Here is a 27,324-nt window from a genome sequence, read left to right as displayed (position 1 = left end):
TGCAGCGTGGATAACCTTTTTATTTATTTCTCCAGACATTGTTGTGTTAAACAGCGCAGGGCTTATTCGAGAAGCTCTGATTAAGAATTGGGCAGATTTTGCCGGGCGACCCAAGAGCTACATTGGTAAGTACATGCAGGTCATCAATGTGCAACTGCCTGCTAAGCTGATATCATCTAGCAGATGGGTAACCAGGGACGTTTCAGGGCACAGGCTGTCTAGGCAAAGGCCCTAAGCACCCTCTAGAGTACAGGGTGCAGTATTGCATCCCATGTATTGATAAAGTTCAGTTTCATAGACTCTGCAGTGCACAAATGAGTGAGAAGATCTACCAACTTTAGTTCATGCCTTCATTACCTCCCGACTGGACTGCTGCAATGCTCTCTACACTGGCCTTCCAAAATAGGTCTTGTACCGCCTACAGCTGATACAGAATACTGCTGCCAGACTGCTAACCAACCAACCCCGTCACAGCCACATAACACCAGTCCTGCACTCCCTACACTGGCTACCTATAGAATGGAGGGTCCTATTCAAGATCGGCCTACTGACATTTAAATCCCTGAATAATCTGGGCCCTGGATACATGAAAGGTATGCTGCAGCTGCGTAGCTATCCCCGCATTCTCAGATCCACAGGTTCTAATAATCTAGTCATACCCAGAGTCCACTTGGAAACTTTTGGTCCCACAGCCTTCTGTCATGCTGCCCCTACGTTTTGGAACTCCTTACCTAAACAGATCAGGACAGCTCCATCCCGGGACGTGTTTAAATCCAGACTGAAAACCCACCTGTTCAGTTTGGCATTTGCAGAAATATAACTTTTGTTGTGTGAATACTTCATCCTACTACCAATTACTGAATCTGAGAGAGCCTAAGCGCTTTGAGTCCTATGGGAGAAAAGCGCTATAGAAATGTTATTGTATTGTATTGTAACACAGTGTATATGAGCTTTCTTGTGGCCCCTCTAGTGCAATCTTTGGCAGGTGCTGCCCAATTCATCCTCTTCCCTTCCTTATCTGTAGGGTGTATGTGCAGAAGGAGGAAGGCATGGCTTGTTGCATTTGGAGCACCAAATAGCTCAGAAGCAGACCTAGATTTACCAGAGGTCATGATGCTGCATAGCGAGTAACTTTAATACAATATTTTAAGCAAAAGTAAGATTTTACTTTAAAGCGGACCTGAACTCAGAACTTCCTCTCTACTTTAAAAGATAAGCCACAGCATAAAAACTTTTAAAGTAAAACATTTCTTTGTTATAGCTTACTGAACTCCTACAATACATCTGCAATGTGTCTACTTCCTGCTTTCATGGAAGCAGACTTAGGGTTAACAGCATGTGTTTACATATTAGCGTTGTCTGCGGAGTACTGCCGAATTTCAGTGCTGACGCAGCTGAGAGATTAAAAAAAAAACACACAGCGTGCATTTCTCTCTGTTTTCCTTGTATCCTGTGCAAGAATTCAGGTCAGTCATACTTTTTATATGCATTTATTAGAATTTATTTGTAATTTGACACACAGTCACTCATTGACCAAGCTTGTAAGCTTTTGGGTTCCTGGCATAAAAATTGTGTGAATGGAAGCAGTTTATCCAGCAAAGAAATCTGATTGACTGTTTTTGGCTCCGCCCCTTTAATTTGTACCCCAGTTACTTAATGACCGACTATAGCAGGTTTGAGGTATCTGCCATTAACAGTGTAAGAATGGCAACAGTTTCAATATTCCCCTTGAAAATCAATAGGTGAATTCTGATTGGTATTGTAGGCTCTACCTACTTTTCTGAATATTAATTGCATTCACCCAGTGACCAACTGTGTCAAGTTTGAGAACCCTGCGATTAACAGTGTAAGAACGGCTGCAGTTTATATTTTCCCATGTAAAATGATAGTTGTTATTGGCTCCGCCCACAGTTTCTAACCTTGACACACAGTCACTCAATGACCTATTTATGAGCTTTGGGGTCCTTGGTATCAGTAAGTTGCATTTTCCCATTGAAATTAAACAAATCTGATTGGCGGTTTGTAGCCCGCCCCCTTTTCAGAATTTAAACCCCAGTCTCCCAGACCCCAGTGACTGACTGTACCAGATTTGAAGCATCTGCCATTAAGAGTATAAGAATGGCAGCAATGTAAATATTCCCCTTGAAAATCAATAGGTGAATTTTGATTGGCTGTTGTAGGCTCCACCCACTTTCCTGAATATTAATTCCAGTCATCCAGTGACCAACTGTGTCAAGTTTGAGAACCCTGCCAATAACAGAATGCCTGAAATTAATCTAACAAATCTGATTGGCTGTTTTTGGCTCCACCCCCTGGGGTTTTTGGACCCCAGTGCCCAATGACTGATTTTATCAGGTTTGAGGCCTCTGCCATTAACAGTGTAAGAATGGTAGCAATGTAAATATTCTGCTTGAAAATCGATAAGTAAATTTTCATTGGCTGTTGTAGGCTCCACCCATCTTCTGAATATTTATCCCAGTCACCCAGTGGCCAACTGTGTCAAGTTTGGGGACCCTGCCATTAACCGTGTAAGAATCGCTACAGTTTATATTTTCCAGTAAAATTTGGTTTTGGCTCCGCCCACTTTTTGTAACCTTGACACACAGTCACTCAATGACCAAGTTTGTGAGCCTTCGGGTTTCTGGCATCAAAAATGTGTGAATGGAAGCAGTTTATCCAGCAAGGAAATCTGATTGAGGAATCAGATCTGACTGTTTGTGACTCCACCCCTTTAGTGAATTTGGACCCCAGTCACCCAATGACCGACTGTAGCAAATTTGAAGCCTCTGCCATTAACAGTGTAAGAATGGCAGCAGTTTAAATATTCCCTTTGAAAATCAATAGGTGAATTTTGATTGGCTGTTGTAGGCTCCACCCACTTTCCTGAATATTAATACCAGTCACCCAGTGACCAAGTGTGTCAAGTTTGAAAACCCTGCGATTTACAGTCTAAGAAGGGCTGCAGTATACAGTTTCCCATTTAAAATGCATGGCTGAAATTTGATTGGCTGTTTTATGCTCCACCTACTTTTGCTGAATTTTTAATCTTAGTCACGAAGTGACCAACTGTGCCAGGTATGGGGACTCTGGCTTGATTACTGTGAGAATGGCAGCCTTTTACATTTTTTCCATTGACATGAATGGATGGAATCTGATTGGCTGTTTGTAGCTCCGCCCAAGTGTGCAGGGGAGACCCGAGACCCCCAGAACACATCATCCCAGGTAGTAAGGGATCTGTATGCCAAGTTTCATTAAAATCGGTCAAGGCCTTTTCGGGTGATCGTGGCACGCACATACATACATACATACATACATACATACATACATACATACATACTGTACATACTGTACATACATACTGTACATACACATACATCTGAATTTATATATATATATATATAGATAGATAGATAGATAGATAGATAGATAGATAGATAGATAGATAGATAGATAGATAGATAGATAGATAGATTACTGAATGACATTCAGAATATACATTACACCAGCAAGCATCCCCCTCAGAACTTGCAGCTCTAGTCAAGTGACTGATAAGTGCCTTAATGTGCTTCATGGTGGTACCCCCCTAGCGGGGCCCCAGGATCCCCTCGGCCCCATACACTTGTCCCCCCCCCCCCCCCCCCACTGATGGTCTACTGGCATCCCTGCTGACCCCAGTCAGTCTTAGAGCATTGTAAGGCAGGTACAGGAGGCACCTCAGACCCCCCAGCCTGTGTAGTAGTGTTGTCTTGTTTTTACACAGGTGATCTGATATCATTCGGTGGGAAGGACCTGTCCCTAGGAGACTATACTGCTGCCTGGAAGTCACAGAGGCGTCTCACAGTTATGACCCTACAGAAGCGTGTGCGCCATGGCCTGGAGGAGCTGCTGCAGGAGGAGGCCAGGAAGCTCTGTCAGGTGACCGTGGGTGGGACAAGGATCTAATGTTAGGACTATACTTAAAGGACCACTATGGTAAAAAAATGTAAAATTTTAAATACATGTGTACATCTAAAATGTACATTTGGCCCAGAGTAAAATGTACCATAAATTACTGTTTTCTTTTTTTTTACTGTCACTTACAGTAGGTAGAAAACCACTGAGAGATCTGGCAGGTTTTGGACTAGTCCATCTGCTCATGGGGGATTCTTATGGATTTTTTTTTTTTAAATGCACTTACTGAATGGCAGTGGTTTACCGACTTTAAAGTCGGAAATTCCAGAAGTGAACCGAAGTTTGGGACCGGAGCATCGTTGAATGGCTGCGCGGGCACTGGATGTCTTCGGGGGACCATTAGAAGCCCTAGGTAAGTTCAGCTCTTTTTCCCCCCTACCCCCGTACAGTAGTCCTTTAAGGGAGGAGATTATACACTATGTACAGAGCTGCAGAAGATGTTAGCACTATGTAACTACTAAATAATAATATTGGGATAGCAGCTCACTGACATTCTTTGCTTCCTTTCTCCCAGGATTTCCTCCGGAGAAGTGGGGAACCGCGGGACGTGGCTGAAGACTTCTCGATGCTTGCGTGTAAAGTGATCGCACAACTGGCATGCGGCACAACTGTAAGGGACGACACCTTCACTAGGGCAAAAATGGCTTCTTTAGGTTGTGGTCAGAGCTCAGTGCTGGCTCAGACTAGTGAAACAGGCTCATGCTGAGGCTGCAGATTTACAAGACTAGCTGTTTATCCTCTGATAGGATATTGATGTGGTTGTGGCTCCTGATACCCCTCGAAGGCCCTCTCAGGCAATACGAGTATCTCCATCCTTTCCCGTGGATGCCACATGTCATAGCAGCAGAATAGTTCATGGGTGACCAGCAGAGCATGACCATGAATTCCAGCTAATTCCTTCTCCTAAAAATGACTTTTTAAACCACTTAACGACCAGCTAACGCCGATAGGTGGCGGCTGGTCATTTGTGGTTTTACATGGAAACTGCCGCTCCATCGAGGGGCCGTTCCATGTCAGTTCGCGGAGGATGTCTCTGTGAACTGCCTGCGAGCCTCCGATCGCAGCTCGCAGGCTAATTGTAAACACGCGGGGAACGAAATAGATCGAAATTTAGCGTTTAGCGTGAACGATGTGACAGCAGATTCGATCCCAGTGATCGAATCTGCTGTCGATCGGCGGGTAATCGGCCTAGTGTATTGCCAGCTTTACTGTTTTATTGCTTTTGCTCAATGACGCATTCATTGAAGTATGCCAGAGCTAAAATCTATGAACTATTGACCTTTTTATCTTTTTCCTGCCCTCAAAAGCCATTTTCTCCTAGGAAAGTGTTTTATAGTTGGAATTTCTTATCAGTGAGGGTCACACTGTAGTCACTTCCTACAGAGAAAAAAGAAACACAGCCTAGTTATTAGTGTGCTAGGTACTGTACATACACATGTCTATCTCATCATGTCACGTCAGTTCAGGTATCCTTTAATTATCTGCATGCTTGTTTCAGGTGTGTGATTCAGGCATAACTGTAGACAAAGAATTTCGTAGGACTGCCAGCAGGGGTGTAACTACAGTGGAGCAGCCCCTGCAAGCGCAGAGGGGCCCAAAGCTGTAAAGGGGCCCCAACTACTACTTCACTCCCTCTGATAAATTGATCCATCCTTTAGATCACGTGTTTTGTGGCTACACTGGCCATAGGTGTGAAAATCATGATGGCCACACTTGTTTTAGGACCCTTGTAAGATGGGCCCCAGGCTGTGAGGGTTACAAGGGTAGGCAAAGGAAAGGGTGTGAACATGAATGGGTCCAATCAGAGTTTTGCTGGGAGGGGCTTATGAATGTTAGTTACGCCCCTGACGGCCAAGCAGCTGGTACTTTTTAAAAGTGAACTCAGAAAGATACGCAACAGCATAATAACCTTTAAAGAAAAATTATTATTCAGTACAGCTGATAGAAATCCTGCAATAAATCGGCAGTGTCTCTACTTCCTGCTTTCACGGGAGCAGACATAGGGTTAGCATCTTGCTTTACAAATTAGCTGCTCTGCTATGGCAGAGGAGATTCCTCAGCTGCCACAGCTCGGAGATCAAATGATAACTTGTGATTAGTTACAGATGAGGGGGAATTAGACAGGCTAAACCGCTACATACATACAGGATGTATATCTCTCGGGTTTTCCTTCTGTCCTGTGCAAGAGTTCTGGGCACCTTTAACCACCTTGATCAGCATGTTTGATGGCTGGATCCTCCACCAGTCACTTGTTGGCAACCCTCCCATGCACTGCGATTAGCACAGCTCCATATAAACTCTAGCAACAAGCGTCTTATCAAGTCACTCCCATGGCATCTGGCTGCCATCCCAGTTGTCAGACAAGGTTATTCTGGATGATAGAAGGTGGCCATAATAATGTGATGCAACTGTACTGTGCGTTAAAGGATCAGTGGCGAAACTTGTAGGATCAGAAAAGAGAGACTGGATCCCGGCTAAAGAGCACTGACTTGTGAATAGATATTTGAGTCACGGAGCAGTGGCTGAATAGAGTACTGGTTAAGGGCACTGCCTTTGACATGAGAGATCAGGGTTCGAATCCTGGCTAGGGTCAGTACCTATTCAGTAAGGAGTTCAAGGCAAGACTCCCTAACACTGCATGGTGGCCTCCTGAGCGCGTCCCAGTGACTGCAGCTCTTGAGCGCTTTGAGTCAGACAGGAGAAAAGCGCTATATAAATGTTCGTATTATTATTATTATTACATCATGGATGTTTCCAAAGTTAAACGCCCAAAACAGCTGCATCCAAGCCAGGTCGGATTTATACTTTTTGAGCCCCTAGCCCAGGCATGGGCAAACTTGGCCCTCCAGCTGTTAAGGAACTACAAGTCCCACAATGCATTGCAGGAGTCTTACAGCCACAGTCATGACTCATAAAGGCAAATGCATTGTGGGACTGGTAGTTCATTAACAGCTGGAGGGCCAAGTTTGCCCATGCCTGCCCTAGGCCAATTTTCCCCTCCATGTCATGTGCAGCAGCATCCCCCACTCCCAGGGCACTGTAGGCACATGCCTACAGGCACTCACTCCCCTCCCCAAGTGCCTTCCTCCCTCCTTCCCTATGCAGAGTCCTGAGCGCAGTGTAAATAAAACGTTACTCACCTGTGTCTCTGCATTCCACTGACCAGATCTCCCTTTAGGGCCCTTACACACTGGGGCGGTGCAGTATTTTTACCGCACCCCACTGCCAGGAAATTAAAGTCTATGGAGACTTTCATACTGCCACGCTATGGCGTGACACGACGGAAGTGATGTTTTCGCTGCATACCCGTCGCAGGTCCAGAACTACGTTACCAAGCGGCTTTTGCTTCGAGTTCCGTAGGTCTGCGTCGGCCCAGAGGTCATGTCTATGGTGATGCTGGGATTTAAAAGAAAATGACCAACGTGATGTCGCGGCACGCATGCTTGGAAGCGTATTTCATACCCCAAAGCAGGAAGTGACTATAAGATCGCATCACTTCCTGCTTGGCCCAATGCCAGATGGGAAATACTGTGTAGTAACACGGTATTCCCCGAAGGCCTGTTTTTAGCAGTGCAGCGCAACTGCGGCACCTCCAGCTTGCAGTGCGAAACCGGCCTCAGTCGGGGCCACCACTATCTACTTTATACTGAGGGTACCTTTGGCTACCTAATACTAAGGGGCAGCTGTAGCTACCTATGATGGGCACGGGAAGTAAGGGAGAAGTGACAGCTGGGCCATCCAGCTTAATTGCAGTGTGGATTGGTGGGGGTTTGTAGGATATGCAGCCACCCCATCCCATATAGATTATCTATGCACAGCAGCACTTCTCTTTCATGTACGGCTCTGTTGGGAAGTAGCACCCCCTCTTCCATGTGTTGTCCCTCATTTTCAGTTTCCCTTTTATACTTGCAACCTCCTACTCCATATGCAGCTGTCCTTCCATGTCCTGCCGCCCCTTTGGCTGCAGCCACCCAAGGCCGGAGCCTTTGTGGCCTTCCCAAAAATTCGGGCCTTGGCTGCATCAAACATGGAGATTTGTGTCCGTAATGGCTTAAAGAGGAACTCCAGCCTAAACAAACATACTGTCATTAAGTTACATTAGTTATGTTAATTAAAATAGATAGGTAATATAATCTCTTACCCTCCCTGTTTTAAAAGAACAGGCAAATGTTTGATTTCATGAGGGCAGCCATCTTTCTGGTTGAAAGGAGGTGACAGGGAGCATGAGACACAGTTCCAACTGTCCTGTGTGCTGTTCACCCCACCCAGTTGCTAGGCAACATGAATAACAACATAGGAAATCCCATCATGCTTTGCACAGCATGAGGGAAAAAAAGCCCGGGCAGTTTTCTTTGATGGGTGGAGCTTAGTTATAAAATGCAGCTAAAAATGATGCTTTGGTAAGTTCTGATGCTGTGAAACTGTTAAAGAAACACCAAGCCTTTTCAGTTCTGCTGAGTAGATTTTTAGTCCGGAGGTTCACTTTAATCATCTATTCAGCTTTACTGACAAAAAGGTGTGGGAAAGTAAAGTAAGGCTTTAACATTCATTCAGCAGCACTTTCTTTGTTCTTCTTTGTTTGACAAAATGAACTGTGTGTAAACAGGATGTGGGCAAAAATCCAAAAAATGTTTTCTTTTAGAACATGTTGTACATTGTGCACCTTAATATACAGATATATAAGGTAGCAGCGCAATGTCCTGTAATCATTTTATGGTTATGGCTCCCTATCAAGAACTCCCTATCCAAAACTGACAGTTGCAAAATAGGGATGAGCTTCCAAATTCTGCGCAATTCCTATCTCCAATCGGTAATCCGCTTTCCACAGGAGAAATCGGACATCCGCGTAATATAGCATTACCAAGACTCAGAATTTTTAGACAAATCACAAGACTCGGAAGTATTGGGCCAATCAGAGAATTCAAAAGTGTACCACGGTTGCCAATCGGAAATGCATAATAGCGTACATCCGCAAAATGTAGTGAATTCTGCAAAAACTATTTTTTTAGTTATTTGAGACTGAAGACTCTGGCCCGTTTAACCTCCCTGACGGTAAGCACGAGCTGAGCTGCGCAGGATTTCTCAGGCCCTGCTGGGCCGATTTGCGTAATTCTTTTTATTACACGAAGCTAGCACTTTGCTAGCTGCATGTATACCGCGATCGCTGCTGCTTGCCGCTACCCGCCACATTAGAGGGCCCCCCCGAGACCCCGTGCGCAGCCTGGCCAATCAGTGCCAGGCAGCGCTGAGGGGTGGATCAGGACTCCCTCTGACGTCACGACGTCGATGACGTCATTGCGATCGTCGCCATGGCGACGAGGGAAGCCCTAAAGGAAATTCCGTTCAGAACGGGATTTCCTTAAGGGCAAGCGCGCCAGCGGCGATCGGAGGGGTGGGAGGGACGCCGCAGGGAGGGGGCATCATGTAGCTAGCGCTAGGCTAGCTACATGATAGAAAAAAAAAATTTCGCAAAAAAAACTGCGGCCGCGGGAATCAGACTGCCAGGGAGGTTAAAGACCAGAGCATTTTTTCTTCACTTCTTCACTTTCTGACCGTTATGATTGGCTCCCAGTGATCAGGAGTTTCAGAGCTAATTAAAACCGCTCCTCACCGATGTACAAACCTCCGCTGTCTTTAGACAGCTGAGCTCTGTGGCGGTGGAAGTGAGCATCTTCTAGGCTCCTGACTGGTTACTTTGAAAGAAGTTTCTACACATACAGAGAAAACCAGAAATGGGTCAATAAGACTTTAAAGGGGATCGATTATTTATAACCAGTGATAAGAAAGATAGGTGATTTGATTTACGTATATAAATTTATTGAATAATGATGTACAGTTCACACATTCAAAATCCATTAAACAGAACAGATTGCACGTTTCTTCCTAGTTAGCATGATGTATGTACCGGTACATCTTAATTCCTTTTCCCTTTTAGGGATTTTATGGGTATAAGGAAAAGGGCACCCTCTTCCATTGGTTTCTAGAAAATCTCACTCCCTTATACAAAGACTATAGGAGAAATGGTCCCCAATATACAGAAAAGCACAGTAATAATATAAAGGTAAAGCCGAGCTTAAGACACTCGGCATGTTTCGCTAATACTTTTGGGTAGGTTCGCTTCATCAGGAGAAAAACTCCCGGCCTATGGAATGCAGACCGAGCCAGAAAGTGCATTAATATGCTTATAGACACGTAGAATAAAAAAAATGAGTGCAGGATAAGTGGAGGGGAAGCTTTGCTGCTGAGTGCTGCCTGAGACATCAGTGCCTGGAGCAGATGTTGTACTGTTTTTGATAACATGTTATAGGTGGTGTTTCTTTACCTAACTATCCCATCCTTTTTTTTTTTTTTTTACATTATGCCCAGTATGAGTTCTCGGACCCCACGTTCCAGGAGATGCATAGATGTGTCGACAGAATTGTGAAGTTATTTGATGCTCCAGCTGTCAATGTATTGGACTTCATCCCGGTTCTCAGGGTGAGAGAAAAATATGACTATGTATTTTATGGGGGGGGGGGGGGGCGGGGAAGGCTGAGTAGGGCAATCGCCTCAAGCCCAGCTCCTGCAGGGGGTCTCGCACCACCAGTATGGTCATGCCCGAAGCATCGGATGCTCACCTAAAAGTCTCCCGCAGGCTGACTAAGGCTCTTCCTGGTCGGCTCAGGCGCTGATCCGGCAGCAAACGTCCTTGATCGCGAGCCCCCAGCTGGGAGCGCTCTGCACATGACATCTCGATTCGCGCCATGCACAGAGCGCTCCTGGCCGTAAGTGCGCAATCAAGGACACGCCCCATAGAGTCAGCGCCTGCACAAGATCGCCAACCCAGCCGACCAGGAAACCTCAGCCTGAGGGTGACTTTTTTTTTAGGTGAGTGGAACCTGGAGGGGGCAGGAGGGGTATAACGTGTGTATCCAGTGGTACTGGGTATGCGAAACTAATGTAGCCTGTAATTTGCTGACTCCAGCAGTGGGTTCAGTAGAAGAATCGAGTGTTATCTAGTTTAATTTTGTGTGCAAAATGTTTCTGAATCATTAATTCAGTTGGTTAAAGAGACTCTGTAACAAAATTTTCAGCCATATTTCTCCTATCCTACAAGTTACTATACCTGTTCTAATGTGGACGGTCTGGATTACTGCAGCCTTTTCTAGTTGCACTGTCTCTGTAATGTATCTATTCTTTTCTTTGTCAAGCTTTGTCGACCCAGAGAGGAAGGAGCTGCCTCTGCTGTGATAGGGACAAATTATGCACGCCCCCTCCAGGCTCACTCCTATGTGTTTATTTCTCACTCACAGACAGGTCCCTGCTTTCAGTCTCAGCTGTGTCTGTGAGGCTGTGAGAGGAGGGAGCTGCCTGTCACATGCTGACAATCTGTTAACCAGACAGAAGTGCAGAGCCCAGACTCCTGCCTCAGAAGTCATTAAGTTACATTAGTTATGTTAATTAAAATAGATAGGTAATATAATCATCATGATCTAGGCAATGACAATTGTTTGCAAACAAGCCGCAAAGTACAGGGGATAATAACAATGCAAAGTGTTGTCCATTTGGACCCACCCTATCGTACTAAATAGATAAAAGTATATAAATGTATTCAAATAAGTTAAAAGATGGACTACAAGACCATCAAATGAGGAAGTAAGCACAGGTGGGTATGCCCCTAATAAGTCAGTACCTGCTAGACAAAGGTACTGACTTTTTAGGGGCATACCCACCAGTGTTTACTTCCTTACTTGGTAGTCTTGTGGTCCACCTTTTAACGTATATGAATAAAGTTATATGCTTTTATCTATTTAGTATGATAGGGTGGGTCCAAATGGACAACACTTTGCAATGTCAACTGTTTAAAAGGAAATAAATGTGTCCACCTTCATATGTATCTCTCCTTTGCTTCCATTTAAGGTAGAAAAACTGTGATTCTAGTTCTTCTTCTTTATGAGAAGAGAAGAAGAAACTTTTCAAAAAAAATATTTTCTCTTCCTCAGAAATTCCCAAATGGACCCTTATCTCATCTCATGAAGGAAGTTGGCAGAAGAGACCGCTTTGTGAGGAATCACCTGGAGAAGCATAAGGTGCGTTACTAATAACTCTCATACCAGGCCTACCTTGTCACCATAAGAGTGCAGCAATATGGTAACCACTTCTGTTTCCATAAGCAGCAAAACCCCCCGGAGGAAGAATCGCAGGAAGACATTCTAGATGAGATGATCCGCTTCCTCAAACAGAAATCCAAGGTGGACAATGGTGATTCCTCTGAGATGACAGAAGACCACGTTCACATGGCCGTGGTGGACCTGTTCGTTGGAGGGACAGGAACCACCTCCACCACCTTAACCTGGGCTGTGGCCTTCCTGATCCATCACCCTGAGGTCAGATCTCTCATGTTGTAGGGTGTCCATGTCCTCATCTGTGTAGAGTGACGACAGACCTGGTTTTGAGTTTCCTTTTGTTTCCTAATGCTGGGTACACAAGACACGATACAACTTTCTGTCTGAAAGATGGGATTGAACCAATTATTTCCAGCATGTCCGATTGACTCCCGACTGATAACTGTATAGATTTTGGGAAGGTATCATCGGAAAATTGATCCAGTTATTGATCGGGAGCAGTTTGGACATCTTCTGTGTACACATGATTCAACTTTCTGTCAGCTTACCCGTCGATCTGACAGGATATTGCATTGTGTGTACCGCACATAAAAACAAGGAAAGATGCTCCACCCTGCATTTGTGTTTGTGAATGCTAAAGTGGAACTCCTCATCAGCTGTAACACCTAAAACTAATTTCCTCAGCTGCTTCTGGTCACATAATCTGATTTAAAATCTGATTTTTAGCAGCATGTGCCCTATCTTACACAAAAAATGGTAATATCTGAACACTTTGGTTACTCGGCAAAAACATAATATTTTTGAGTATGTACCTGGAAATCGGGTTTTAATCTCCCATTCTTATTACTAAACAATGGGAAACTTCTGTATCCTTACCGGTTCTCTATTGGCTGGGCTCATAGATAAGACAGAAACAATGCCAATCCTTTTTTATGCTGACCATACACTAGTCAATGTCATAAATGATTGAAATCAATTCAATTGAAAGCAATGTTCTTCTCTTCTAGGCTCAGGAGAATATTTATAAGGAGATCATTGAGGCGGTGGGGTCTGACCGATATCCCACATATTCTGACCGTAAAAGCCTGCCATATTTCAACGCCACCATCTCTGAGATCCTTAGAATGCGGCCCGTGGTGCCCATTGCAATACCTCACTCCACCACTAGGGACACCAGGTGAGAATTTATAGCAATGTCCTATTGGGGGTCCTAAGGTTGGCTGTTTGTAGATAAAATAGTTTTCAGTGCATATCTGTTAGCTATTTCTTGTTGTGAAAACAAACAGCTGAATTTATAGGCATAACCGATTAACCTATGAAATAAGGCAGAGTTTTATCGATGGTGTTCATTGAACACAGTTCCGTAGCGGCCCACGAACTGGTTGGGATGGCGGGTTCTGTGCATGCTGGGTGTGAGCACGTGCCACTCACGGCTGCACTTCCATGGTTACGGGAGCGCGGCTGTGAGCGGCTCATGAACATGTGCATGAGCCGACAACCCAGAATAGTCGGCAGCTGCGAATGAGGGGACAGCAGAAGACCCGGAATAGAGCTGAACTGCAGCTAGGGGCTGAAGGGAGCCCCAGATAAGTAAGGCCTCTTTTCCACGAACTGTTGAGCTGTGTGCTCAACAAGCAGTTACCAGGCAGCAGCAAGCAGTTACCAGGCAGCAGCAAGCAGTTACCAGGCAGCAGCAAGCAGTTGTGAGAGTTTTACTGCCTGTAAACAGTTCGTGGAAAAGAGGCCTTAAAGTGGATCCGAGGTGAACTTTTACACATTGCATAATTGTGTTCCTTTCCTATTGTTTATAGGGCATTCCTCAAGCCAAATACTTTTTTGTTTTTGTTTTAATACTGTAATTCCCTATAAACTAAATAAGCCACGCCCACAGGTTCAGAGAGCCTTGGCAGTAGCAAGGGCTCATGGGAGCTCAGTCTGGGCAGGAGGAGGGGGAGGTGTTACTAGCCATTGATTTCAGAGGCAGAGAGGAGGAGGGAGGAGGAGAGCGGATTAGGCTGATGGCTCAAGATACAGATAAGCCTGCCTCTGTGTAATGTTTACAAACAACATGGCTGCTGTCATTGTATCACAGGAATAAATAATCATATTCTATTAAAACTGTTTGCAGCTAGCTTTGCTGTGTAAACCATCTAAACTTTAGATACGCTATATAGACAAGTTATAGTTAGTTTTTCATCTAGGATCCGCTTTAAGATGCATTATTTTTTGGACATCATGCAAAGCGTCCAACCTGTTCCTTTTTCAAGAGACAGTCCCTCTTTGAGAACCCAATGCCTCTGTCCCTCTTTCTTCCTCATTAATCCCACTTTCAGGACTGATGTACAGATCTATGTAAATCTATCTATTTTTCAACTGAAAAATGTGTTTGACTATAAACTTTATTCCTAGAATTCAAAATGATATAACAACAATATCAATTTCCAAATGAAGGAAAACTGATGATGATAGAGAGGAGCAGCGTGTTTTGAATTTTAAAGCGGATCCGAGATGAAAAACTAAATATAACAAGTGACTTGTCTATATATTTTATCTAAAGTTTAGATAGTTTACACAGCAAATCTATCTTCAAACAGCTTCAACAGTATATTAATATTTTTTCCTGTGATACAATGGGAGCAGACATGTTTTCTGCTTGTCACTATTACACAATTACACACACAGGCAAGCTTATCTGTATCTAGGCATGCTAATCTGCATATTCTGTGAAAACTCCACTCTTATCTCCTCCATTACACAGGCAACTGATTTGTATCTGCACTGCAGCTCTCAGATTGTGAAAACCCTGCCTCTGAAATCTATAGCTAGTAACACCTTTTTCACCTGCCCAGACTGAAATCCCACAATCCCTTGCAAGCTCCAAGGCACTCTGGAGAAGCTGTGGGTGTGGCTTGTTTAGTTTATAGGGAATTATAGTATTAAAACAAAACAAAACAAGTATTTGGCTTGAGGAATGCCCTATAAACTATATGTAAGGAACACAATTATGCAATGTGTAAAAGTTCATCTCGGATCCACTTTAAAACACACAGGGGTGTGTCTTAAAGTGTCCCTCTTTCTTATCTCAAAAAGTTGGGAGATATGACCTCATGTATCATTTAAAGAGGAACTCCAGTGAAAATAGTGTAATAAAAAAAAGTGCTTCATTTTTACAATAATTATGTATAAATGATTTAGTCAGTGTTTGCTCATTGTAAAATCTTTCCTCTCCCTGATTTACATTCTGACACTTATTACATGGTGACATTTTTACTGTGGGCAGGTTATGTAGCGGCTCCTAGCTGTTTTGGCCGTTGGAGACAGCTGTAAACAGCGATTTCCTGTCTGTGAACATTGTTACATTGTAACAAACTGCCAAAAGTACTGCGGTTCCAGAGCTTCTTGTGGGAGGGGTTTCAGCACAAAATTAAAAAAAAATCACAAAATACAGCGCCCCCTGATGGTCTGTTTGTGAAAAGCAATATATTTCTCATGTAAAAGGGGCTATCAGATACTGATTGGGATAAAGTTACATTCTTGGTTGGAGTTTCTCTTTAAGCTTTAGTCTATGATTATAGTTACACTTGATGAATCTAAAATGCCCCGTTTCTCTTCTGCAGTGTTGCAGGCTTTACTATTCCTAAAGGGACCACTGTTATTCCAAATATCTTTGCTGCTCATCATGATCAAACCTTCTGGGACAACCCTGAACAGTTCCAGCCAGGTATGTACAGCATTTAATATTAAAGAGGAACTCCAGTGAAAATAATGTTTTAAAAAAAGTGCTTAATTGTTACAATAATAATGTATAAATGATTTAGTCAGTGTTTGCCCATTGTAAAATCTTTCCTCTCCCTCATTTACATTCTGACATTTATCACATGGTGACCTTTTTACTGCTGGCAGGCGATGTCACTGGAAGTAGCTGCTGCTTGCCGTGTGTCTACTTCCTGCTGTCATGGAAGCAGACATAGGGTTAACATGCTATGTTTACAAATTAGCTGCTCTGCCGAGGCAGCCAGCTAACACAGCTGTGTGATGAAATTACACATGTGATTAGTCACACGTGAGAGGGAATTAGACAGGCTAAACTCTCTAAATACATACAGGGTGCATTTCTCTCTGTTTTCCTTCTGTCCTGTGCAAGAGTTCAGGTCCACTTCAAAGCAAACTGAGTAATGGATTTTTTATCTCATTAAAAAGCGTTTGGGGTGAGCATCATTGCTTACCTATGGGGTGCTGCTCCTCTGGCCTCCAGCCAGTACGGGATGCATCATTTTCTCCATCCAACTGTCAGCTTCAACCAGCATTTGTAATTCCCAGCGTGGTCATGTGTGATGCATGCTGGGAGATGTAGTCCATGTATTCGAGCACAGCTCTGTTGACTGAGTGAAATAATGCTGCGTTGTGCGCAGTTATTCATGCAGCCATGCATTGTCAGAACCCATTTCTGCATAGCATATGTGCTCCCATTAGACAGTGCTGCATTATCGCACACTGATTTGCGTATCTGAAATCCATTCAGCACTGGGACAGTGTGCTCAGGCCCTAAGCTGCCATTGTTGCCAGTCACTGGTGGTCAGAATTTCAGCCAAACTGTCACGCCTGCCCAAGTCTTATATCTATAAGCTTCTATTTGTTGCAGATAAAGAGTAGAGAAACCGAGAGCCCAATATAGTGTAGTATGTTAAGCATAAATGAAGTAAAGGTTATCGTGAGAAAATTATACTCACAAACATGGGTTACCACACAGGCAACCACTGTATAGGCAGGTGAGGAGATTAGACCTGTCCTCACTCAGGGATAAGAAGTCGCTCTCTGTAGATGCGAAAGGGGGTAGATCACCCCTCCACCAGGGGTGGACACGGTATAGCAGTAGGAGAACAGAGGCGCCAGCAGGATAAAAGTGGATAAAAACTTTAAAATTTGCTGGGAGGAAGTGGTGGACTTACCTCCATAAAGCAGACACGAAAGACTGTCTGAATAGTAGTCACATTTATTAATTAGTACCCCAAAACAGTGCAACGCGTTTCGCAGGCCCAGCCCGCTTCATCAGGCAATAAAAATGGGGACAAGACAGAATTTCAGCAATAGCAGGTGTAACGCCTCAGTCGCACGCGTTGCACTGTTTTGGGGTACTAATTAATAAATGTGACTACTATTCAGACAGTCTTTCGTGTCTGCTTTATGGAGGTAAGTCCACCACTTCCTCCCAGCAAATTTTAAAGTTTTTATCCACTTTTATCCTGCTGGCGCCTCTGTTCTCCTACTGCTATTTGTTGCAGATGGCTGCTGCCTCTGTGCTGCGTTGGTGATGTATTTCCAGTCAGGTCAGGATTTCTGGAAAGGCCACAGAGGCCCAGGCCTTGATTGGCTGCACACCAAAAGGGAAACTGGACACGAAAGAGGAGGCTGACAATGGGGCGGAACACATGAAAAGGAGAAACTGATTCTCAAGGGAGCTGTTCATAAAAGAGAGGGACTGATGTACATGCATGTCACATGTGGAAGAGGGGGCGGCACATGGAACGGGAGGAGCAATAATGCACAAGAAAGGGGCCAACCACAGCATACTTGGCCTTGCGGCACAAAAAGTATGAATCTAGCCCTGTGTCCAATACAGAATCTTTGTTTCCTTTGTTTCAGAACGCTTCCTGACCCAGTCAGATGGCAGCCCCTCCTCCCGGTCTTTCCTCCCGTTCAGCATGGGCGCTCGGCTATGCATCGGGGAGACTTTAGCCCGTCTGGAGATCTTTTACTTCCTGTCTTACCTCCTGAGGGATTTCTCCTTCTGCCCCATCTCGCCCAATCACCTGCCTGACCTCCGTGGAGTTTTTGGGATAAATTTGAAATGCCGCCCTTTCCTCACACGGGCCCTTCCGCGGTCAACGGTCACCACAGAAACCTCATAACGTGTATAAACTGACTTTTTGAAGAGTGACTTCCAAACAGCCACTTCAAAAGTAAAATGATTACTAAATGAACTTTTAACATACGTCTACTAAATCAACCATCCACTACAGGATTTATGTATTACCTATTCATGATCGGAATCCTGTATCTGTAATCTGCATATCATCCTGAACTGTGGTTTCTGTAATCCATTTCCTCCTATGGCTAGATCAGACCCGACAGGCAGACAGCAGATCACAGATGCGGAATTCAAATCACAGATAGGTAAGCAATACTTGGAAATTTAGATGCAAAGGATCCATTAGTGTGACGGTTTTTAGGATCGAACTAAAAACCTTTAAAGCCAGAGCTTTCTGTCATGCTGCCCTTACCCTCTGGAATGCCTTGCCAAACTTAATCAAGACAGCTCCTACCCTGGAGATGTTTAAATCAAAACTGAGAAGCCTTCTGTTTAGTCTGGTATTTATGATCACATAACCCTTTTCCCTGTACACATCACTATGTACTGATGTGAGACAAGCTGATGCGCTTTGTATCCTACGGGAGGAAATCGCTTTACAAATGTTTTGTTGTTGTATTTACACGTTTGAAGAGCAGAGGAAGAAGCAGATTATTGATCATGGTGCAACTTGGGGCTGATCTAGCATATTTATATTACACTTGGGAAAAAAAGTTAACTTCACGTTAGATACTAACCTATGTATAGGGCAGGCTCTGGTTACCATAGAGCCTTGATCGGTCCTCAATTTGTCCCGTCATCAGGCAGCCTTCGGAACTACCGAAGATCAGCGCATCCATAGTGGGCACGCGTGGCATGGCTCTCGCAGGTACACAGTACGGATGCATTTGTCTTCCGGACAGGGGCGTTTTTAGGCATAGGCAGTACACGCCACTGCCTGGAGTGCCATTGGCCTTGGGGGGTGCGCCTACCCTTGTTTAAAGCGGATCCGAGATGAAAAATTAACTATAACAAGTAACTTGTCTATATATCTTATCTAAAGTTTAGATTTAGATTTACACAGCAAATCTAGCTGCAAACAGCTTCAACAGTTTCATGTTTATTCCTGTGATACAATGAGGGCAGCCATGTTTTGTTTGTCACATTACACACAGGCAAGCTGAAACTGCATCTCCAGCCCTCAGCTCACTCCCCTTTTCTGCTTCCTTCTCCCCTCTGCCTCTGAAATCTCTGGCTAGTAACATCCTCCTCCTCCTGCCCAGACTGAGCTCCCATAAGCCCTTGCTACATGGAGTGCCAAGGCACTTCTAGCTTTGGGTGAGGCTTGTTTCGTTTATAGGGAATTATAATATTAAAAAAAAAAAAAAAAGTATTTGGCTTAAAGAGAATCTGTATTGTTAAAATCGCTCAAATGTAAACATACCAGTGCGTTAGGGGACATCTCCTATTACCCTCTGTCACAATTTTGCCGCTCCTCGCCGCATTAAAAGTGGTTAAAAACAGTTTTAAAAAGTTTGTTTATAAACAAACAAAATGGCCACCAAAACAGGAAGTAGGTTGATGTACAGTATGTCCACACATAGAAAATACATCCATACACAGGCAGGCGGTATACACCCTTCCTTTTGAATCTCAAGAGATCATTTGTGTGTTTCTTTCCCTCTGCAGTTCTCATGCACTGAAGTTTCAGGCTGCTCTTCTCTTCCTGCAGAGTGCAGACAGCTTTGCCCTTGTCTGTAATTCCTCAGTACGTGAAAGCCCAGCCAGCTCAGAGGACGATTTATCCAGCTTGTAAAAGATAAGAGAGAAGCTGCCCTAATCTAAATAACACACAGGCAGTGTGCATAGAGGGGCCTGGAAGGGGGAGTTCATAGCAGAACCACAACACTGAAGAACTTGGCAGCCTTCCAGACACAGGCCGACAAGTCTGACAGGGGAAAGATACATTGATTTATTACAGAGACAGTGATAGTATAAAGTGCTGCAGTAAGCCAGAACACATTAGAATAGCTTTTGGAACTTGTAGGATGATAAAAAACAGGATGCAATTTTTGTTACGGAGTCTCTTTAAGAAATGCCCTATAAACTATATGTAAGGAACAAAATTATGCAATTAATAAAAGTTTATCTCGGATCCACTTTAAGCCCCTGAATGAAGCCATTCCCTGAACTAAGCCCTGTCTCTCAAATGAAAACACACCCCATTGGTGTTTGTGCCTCCTTCTGTCACCTTGAGTCACCTTCACTCCCCCTGTGCCACCTCTGCCCCCACTGTGTGTCCCTCTGTCCCCCTGTGCTTCCTTCTGTCTCCCTTTGTGCTTCCTTCTGTCTCCCTGTGTGCCTTCTTGTGCCTCCTTTAGTCCCCCTGTGCTACCTCTATCCCCCTGTGCGTCCAGAGGTGGATTAAAGTGAAATGGTGCCCTAGGCAAGCAATGCCTTTGGGCCCACATTTCATGGCCACCTAGCTTTTTTTGGAAAGATTTGTTGAAGGGTTAGCATGAATCGGGCCCCTAGACTCTCTTCGGGCCCTAGGCACCTGCCTAAGTTGCCTTGTGGATAATCTGGCTCTGTGTGCATCCATCTGTGTTTCCCTCTGTCCCATTGTGCCTCCTTCTGTCCCCCTTTGTTCCTACCTCTGTCCCCTTGTCCCCCTATCTGCTCTCGACTCTCTGCTCTCCCCCAGTCCAGTGTGTAAAGGCAGAGTATAGCTCAGCAGAAGCATCCAGAATAGTCCAGTTCTGTGCCTGTGTGAGCATCCTGTCTGTTTTCTGCTCCCTCTAGTGCTGGCTTCCCTCATATAGCGTGTAATCACACTACATGCGGTAGGAGATGCTGGGCACTAGGGCGAGTGATGAGTGGAAGTACAGCACTGGACTCCAGCAGAGAGGTGAGAGCACAGCTTCTGCAGCACTATACTCTGCCTTTACACACTAAGCTGGGGAAGCGCAGGAAGGGGGTGTGCAACAAAATGTGACAGGACTGGCAGATTGTATGTATCTCAGGGACTCCCTCTATTATGCATCTATTGGGTAGGGGGGATAAGTGACACAAGACATGTTGCCTGGAGTGACAAAAAGGCTAGAAACACCCCCTGCTTCAGGACTACTCTTGGGCCCAAATAGGGAAGCTTAACCGAGATTAAAAAAAAAAAAAAGTTTCACTTACCTGGGGCTTCCCCGAGCTCCCTGCAGCCGTCCTGTGCCCTCGCCGGTCCTCGACTATCCTCCGGTCCCCCGCCGCGGGTTTGTTTCATTTTCGGCCGACTGAGAATTGGCCCCTGGCAGCGCATCCTTGTTCGCGTTCCCAAGCGTGTCCTGTGCAGTACGACTTTTCTCTTACTGCGCCTGTGCAGGATGCGCTCGACAACGGGAACTCAAACAAGGATGCGCTGCCAGGGGCCAATTCATAGGCAGACGAAAATGAAACAAACCCACGGCGGGGCATCGGAGGATAGTCGAAGACCGGCAAGGGCACAGGACGGCTGCAGGGAGCTTGGGGAATCCCCAGGTAAGTGAACTTTTTTTTTTAAAATCCCGGTCAAGGTTCCCTTTTAACACTGCACTGAAGAGTGAAGACCTAGAAAAATGCGTAATTTCAACCGGTGACGGCGCAAGATAGAGCAGAGATCGAAAAGGATGTATAGTCTCCAGAGCCTTCCCTCTACATAGGTACAGCAAAGTCCCTAATATCCGGCACCGGCGGGGATTGCCTGATGTCGGATACGTGTGTTTGCCAATTGCTTAAGCAACCAGACAAAAAAAAGCACATACCATCCCTGCAGCAGAAGCAACTTACCGAACCTCCAGGTGCCGTATTCAATGCATCCTGCAGCTCCCAGCGGCTTTCCGTCTTCCTCTGTGTACGGCTCCTGACGTGTCACCTGAACCACATCGTGTCATGTAACACGCCGGGAGCCATGCATGGATGCTGGGAGCTGCAGGATGCTTAGAAGACCGCACCCGGAGGCTCGGTAAGTAGTTTCTGCCCTGCAAACTCCCAAAAGCTCTGTCCCGGTTACGCCTGTTTCTTTGAGACTTCCAGTTGTGTGAGTTCCAGATAACAGGGACTTTGCTGTGTATATATACTGTATCTATCTATCTATCTATCTATCTATCTATCTATCTATATATATATATATATATATATATATATATATATATATATATACACATACATACACACATACATACATACATACACACACACATATACACACACATACATATACACATATACAGATATATACACATATACACATATACACATATACATACAGTGAGTTGCAAAAGTATTCGGCCCCCTTGAAGTTTTCCACATTTTGCCACATTACTACCACAAACATGCATCAATTTTATTGAAATTCCACGTGAAAGACCAATACAAAGTGGTGCACATGTGAGAAGTGGATCAAAAATCATACATCATTCCAAACATTTTTTACAAATAAATAACTGCAAAGTGGGGTGTGCATAATTATTCGGCCCCCTGAGTCAATACTTTGTAGAACCACCTTTTGCTGCAATTACAGCTGCCAGTCTTTTAGGGTATGTCTCTACCAGCTTTGCACATCTAGAGAATGAAATCCTTGCCCATTCTTCTTTGCTAAACAGCTCCAACTCAGTCAGATTAGATGGACAGCATTTGTGAACAACAGTTTTAAGATCTTGCCACAGATTCTCGATTGGATTTAGATCTGGACTTTGACTGGGCCATTCTAACACATAGATATGTTTTGTTATAAACCATTCAATTGTTGCCCTGGCTTTATGTTTAGGGTCATTGTCCTGCTGGAAGGTGAACCTCCGCCCCAGTCTCAAGTCTTTTGCAGTCTCCAAGAGGTTTTCTTCCAAGTTTGCCCTATATTTGGCTCCATCCATCTTCCCATCAACTCTGACCAGCTTCCCTGTCCTTGCTGAAGAGGAGCACTCCCAGAGCATGATGCTGCCACCACCATATTTGACAGTGGGGATGGTGTGTTCAGAGTGATGTGCAGTGTTAGTTTTCTGCCACACATAGCGTTTTGCATTTAGGCCAGAAAGTTCCATTTTGGTCTCATCTGACCAGAGTACCTTCTTCCACATGGTTGCTGTGTCCCCCACATGGCTTGTGGCAAACTGCAAACGGGACTTCTTATGCTTTCTGTTAGCAATGCCTTTCTTCTTGCCACTCTTCCATAAAGGCCAACTTTGTACAGTGCATGACTAATAGTTGTCCTATGGACAGAGTCTCCCACCTGAGCTGTAGATATCTGCAGCTCGTCCAGAGTCACCATGGGCCTCTTGACTGCATTTCTGATTAGCGCTCTCCTTGTACGGCCTGTGAGTTTAGGTGGACGGCCTTGTCTTGGTAGGTTTACAGTTGTGCCATACTCCTTCCATTTCTGAATGATCGCTTGAACAGTGCTCTTTGGGATGTTCAAGGCTTTGGAAATCTTTTTATAGCCTAAGCCTGCTTTAAATTTCTCAATAACTTGTTCCCTGACCTGTCTTGGACCTGTCTTGGACCTGTCTTGTGTGTTCTTTGGACTTCACGGTGTTGTTGCTCCCAATATTCTCTTAGACAACCTCTGAGGCCCTCACAGAGCAGCTGTATTTGTACTGACATTAGATTACACACAGGCGCACTCTATTTAGTCATTAGCACTCATCAGGCAATGTCTATAGGCAACTGACTGCACTTAGATCAAAGGGGCCAAATAATTATGCCCCCACCAGTTTGCAGTTATTTATTTGTAAAAAAATGTTTGGAATCATGTATGATTTTTGTTCCACTTCTCATGTGTACAACACTTTGTGTTGGTCTTTCATGTGGAATTCCAATAAAATTGATTCATGTTTGCGGCAGTAATAAGACAAAATGTGGAAAACTTCAAGGGGGCCGAATACTTTTGCAACCCACTGTATGTATGTATGTACCGGTATGTATGTATGTATGTATGTGTATATATATATATGTGTATGTATATATATATATATATATGTATATATATATGTATATATGTATATGTATATATGTATATATATATATATGTATATATATATATATATATATATATATATATATATATATATATATATATATATATATATATATATATATATATATATATATATACCAATCACCAATGTTTTCATTTTAAGGCAATGTCATAGTACAATAAGCAGTAGGGTATTGTACCGTGTTAGCCGTCAGTAAAAGCAAGAAGTTTTAAATCGGGATGATACCATTTATTGGCTAACTAAAAAGAATAAGAATAAATAAGCTTTCGGCCTTGCAGCCTTCAACGGGCTTACTAACAGGATGTAAGCCCGATGAAGGCTGCAAGGCCGAAAGCTTGCTTATTCTTATTCTTTTTAGTTAGCCAATTAATGGTATCATCCTGATTTAAAACGTCTTGCTTTGACAGTACAATAAAGTATTGTATTCACTTATGATGATAACTCAATAAGCAGACGGAGACAAACTCCACTTGGGGTGTCCACAATGGACTGAATCCAGTCGCTCTTCTTTGTGAAAAAAAAAACTGGTTCTCACTGTGGTGTCCACCAAGCGAGACTGAAGGAGTCTCCTTCAAAGACGAGGTAAAGAGGTATCCAGGTTTGGATAACAGTTAAAACCAATAAAAATGTAACGTTTGAGGTGGCTTACCTCAATGACAACCGTCACATAAGACAACAAGGTGTATTAAGGACAGGAAACACGTTTCACGGGTCAGAGCCCGCTTCCTCAAGCCAATACAAGTGCCAGTTAGCAGACAGCCGGGTAGCATCAAGCTTCTCATACCGAGGCGTGGCTGGTATAATGCAGTGCACCTCCAATCCGAGCTGGTGGAATTGGTGGACATAAACCATAATAACATCATCCTCTGTCTACTCAAAGAAGTCAGGTGTAGGCAGGAGATGGGCCTTCTAGTAACACAGTAGATCTATGGCTTTGGTAGTCCACCCTGACTAGCAGAGGCCGTGACCTTGGCACACAAGCCCACCTGCTGTCTACCTTCCTTCTTTGCATGAGGACATCGCTAGTGTTAACAACTGCCAAGAGAGATGGACTAAACTGAACCATTGTGTCCAACTGTTATGGAATGAAAACCAACTGTCACCATCTAGTCATGTGACATTGGTGACAATTATCAGCCACCAGTCTCATGACAGTGGGCCAGTGGGTGCAGCTTTGTGAGGGACATGGGAAAAACCTCACTGCATAAAAAGATGAACACGGGTTTACTTTAAAAAAAACGGGGCCCTAAGGAAACATGATAGTAACTTATGCTACTCCTGCTTGCTATATGACTTTTAACAACAAGAGTAGAGGTAGGTGCAGACTTGTGGAGAAAAAAAAACACAGGGAGACAGGGAGCCCAATCTGGTGCAATATCATTGTCACCAGGATTTAGATAAACGTACGTACAAAGGTATACTCACAACATTGGGTTGCTGTATGAGGCAACTACTCGTTAATGCATGTGGGGAATAACTGTCCCCACTCGGCCTTGGGGTGTGAGGTGGTCGCTGCTCCAAAAAAGATTCTCAGCTCTGGGACCTTCTCCCTGAGTTATTGCCCCTAGATGTACACTGGTTTACTTTGAAAATGGGGCCCTAAGGAAACACAACACTAACTTATGTTACTCCTGCTTGCCATATGACTTTTAATAACAAGAGTAGAGGTAGCATTGGAAGGGCACCTGGCTTCAGAGCCTGGATTGCTGCATTAGGACATCCTTGGAAGGACGTCCAACTTCGTTTTTGATCCACTTTGTGGAGAAAACTAATTAACTGTGTTTATGTGCTTAAGTATAGTTATTCTTCAATGTTCCCCCCTAAGAAGGAGTCACTCCATTAAAATCAATTTTCCATCTGGAATGGACGGTCACCTTCTCCTGACCAGAATATCTGTCCAGAAACTTACCTCATGACATGAGTCAGCAGGGAGAACCTATTGTAAGGTTATGCAAGAGAGAAGCGCTAACGTCCTTCCAATATTTCACAATGTATGAACTCATCCTGCCTGTGTGGTGAGAAGCCAGCGAGTTTGATGTTTGTGTATAAAGAACACCACGCCTGGACACAAAGCCACTTTGGCAGGCATGTGGGCTTAGCCGATGTTTACAACACGACACATAAACATCATAATGCATATGTTGCCTCAGCAGGAATACTGGCCAAAAGGACACAATGGCTGCTCCAGCTGTGTGTGAATTGGAAGACTTATCGTTGTTATATAATGTTATGCAAAAACTTACTGAAAATACATATATATTTTTTAAAGCTGAATCGTAATGTTTCCTTAGCCATGTACAGTACTCTATGGTGGTGCTTGCTTTAAAGTGGATCCGAGATAAACTTTTACCACTGCATAATTGTGTTCCTTTCATATAGTTTATAGGGCATTTCTCAAGCCAAATACTTTTTTTGTTTTGTTTTAATACTCTAATTCCATATAAACTAAACAAGCCTCACCCACAGCTTCTCCAGAGAGCCTTGGCACTTTGAGCCTTAGTAGCAAGGGCTTATGGGAGCTCAGTCTGGGCAGGAGGAGGAGGTAACTAGCCAGAGATCTCAGAGGCAGAGGGGAGGAGGTAGGAGGAGATGGGTGTGAAGTTTTCACAGGCTGAGGGCTGGAGATGCTATCAGCATGCCTGTGTGTAATGTGACAAACAGAACATGGCTGCCCTCTTTGTATCACAGGAATAAATAATCATAAACTGTTGAAGCTGTTTGCAGCTAGATTTGTGGTGTAAACTATCTAAACTTTAGATAAGATATATAGACAAGTTACTTGTTATAGTTAGTTTTTCATCTTGGTGTAGAATCAATTGGAAGTATCAACAGGATTATTACCTATACTGCAGTATAGTAAATTAACCACAAGATGTCACTGTCTGTAAAACATGATGATCTTTATGGCATTGTTATTTCCTGTATTCACTGTGTGTTCCTCTCTGTCCTAAGTAAGCTGCATTACCTGATGGTGGTGTATGTTTTATATCTGCGTGTTTTTCTTTAGTAAAAAGTGCTAACTTGTTATACTGGGTGCCCATCTGCATTTACAGACCACTCTGCTCCATCAGACTCTCCCTGGTTAGTTGATGTCAGATATATAAAGATAACTTTTGAAATATGTGGTTGGGAGCCCTTTCAGCAACTTCCTGTACTACAGACCTCTGGGTTTACGGGCTGCAGTCTTCTCAGAAGCTTGGTCTCTGCCCCACCCCCTTGCAGTCTTGGCAACGCATCCCTTTAATTACTGACACATATGAATGATATGGTAAATATTGAGGTGTGCTGTTCAGGGACTGCTAGTGCTGGATTGCTGAGATTTAGGAGGATGGGGGGAACCTTATTAGGATCCAGAGGCTTCCCCCTCCCGAGGTAAGTACCCCCCAGAGGAAGTTTTATT

The 27,324-nt window shown here is 44.1% G+C and overlaps 1 protein-coding gene across 2 annotated transcripts; it reads left to right on the top strand.

Annotated features, from left to right (window-relative positions):
- Window positions 1-2,623: 2,623 nt before the first annotated feature.
- CYP21A2 (cytochrome P450 family 21 subfamily A member 2) lies at window positions 2,624-18,037 on the top strand. Of its 2 annotated transcripts, none has more exons than XM_068249385.1 (9): window positions 2,624-2,800; window positions 3,761-3,915; window positions 4,466-4,561; window positions 10,318-10,428; window positions 11,934-12,020; window positions 12,108-12,317; window positions 13,064-13,233; window positions 15,674-15,777; window positions 17,700-18,037. In XM_068249385.1, the coding sequence occupies exons 2-9, from the start codon at window positions 3,844-3,846 to the stop codon at window positions 17,963-17,965; spliced, it is 1,116 nt and encodes a 371-aa protein (XP_068105486.1). In that variant the 5' UTR covers window positions 2,624-2,800; window positions 3,761-3,843; the 3' UTR covers window positions 17,966-18,037. The 2 variants fall into 2 exon arrangements, with proteins under 2 accessions (XP_068105486.1, XP_068105487.1); XM_068249386.1 differs by lacking the exon at window positions 2,624-2,800 and adding an exon at window positions 2,949-3,075.
- The last annotated feature ends 9,287 nt before the right edge of the window (window positions 18,038-27,324 follow it).

This window comes from Hyperolius riggenbachi, chromosome 8 (assembly GCF_040937935.1).
Source record: "Hyperolius riggenbachi isolate aHypRig1 chromosome 8, aHypRig1.pri, whole genome shotgun sequence".
NCBI lineage: Eukaryota > Metazoa > Chordata > Amphibia > Anura > Hyperoliidae > Hyperolius > Hyperolius riggenbachi.
This window is presented reverse-complemented; position numbering and strand designations above follow the sequence as displayed.

Bases quoted from the DNA above. Each gene is read 5' to 3' on its own strand.
- CYP21A2 (XM_068249385.1), top strand. From the start codon at position 3,844: ATGACCCTACAGAAGCGTGTGCGCCATGGCCTGGAGGAGCTGCTGCAG. The intron at 4,562-10,317 runs GTAAGGGACGAC...CATTATGCCCAG, and splicing joins AACTGGCATGCGGCACAACT to TATGAGTTCTCGGACCCCAC. The intron at 15,778-17,699 runs GTATGTACAGCA...CCTTTGTTTCAG, and splicing joins CCCTGAACAGTTCCAGCCAG to AACGCTTCCTGACCCAGTCA.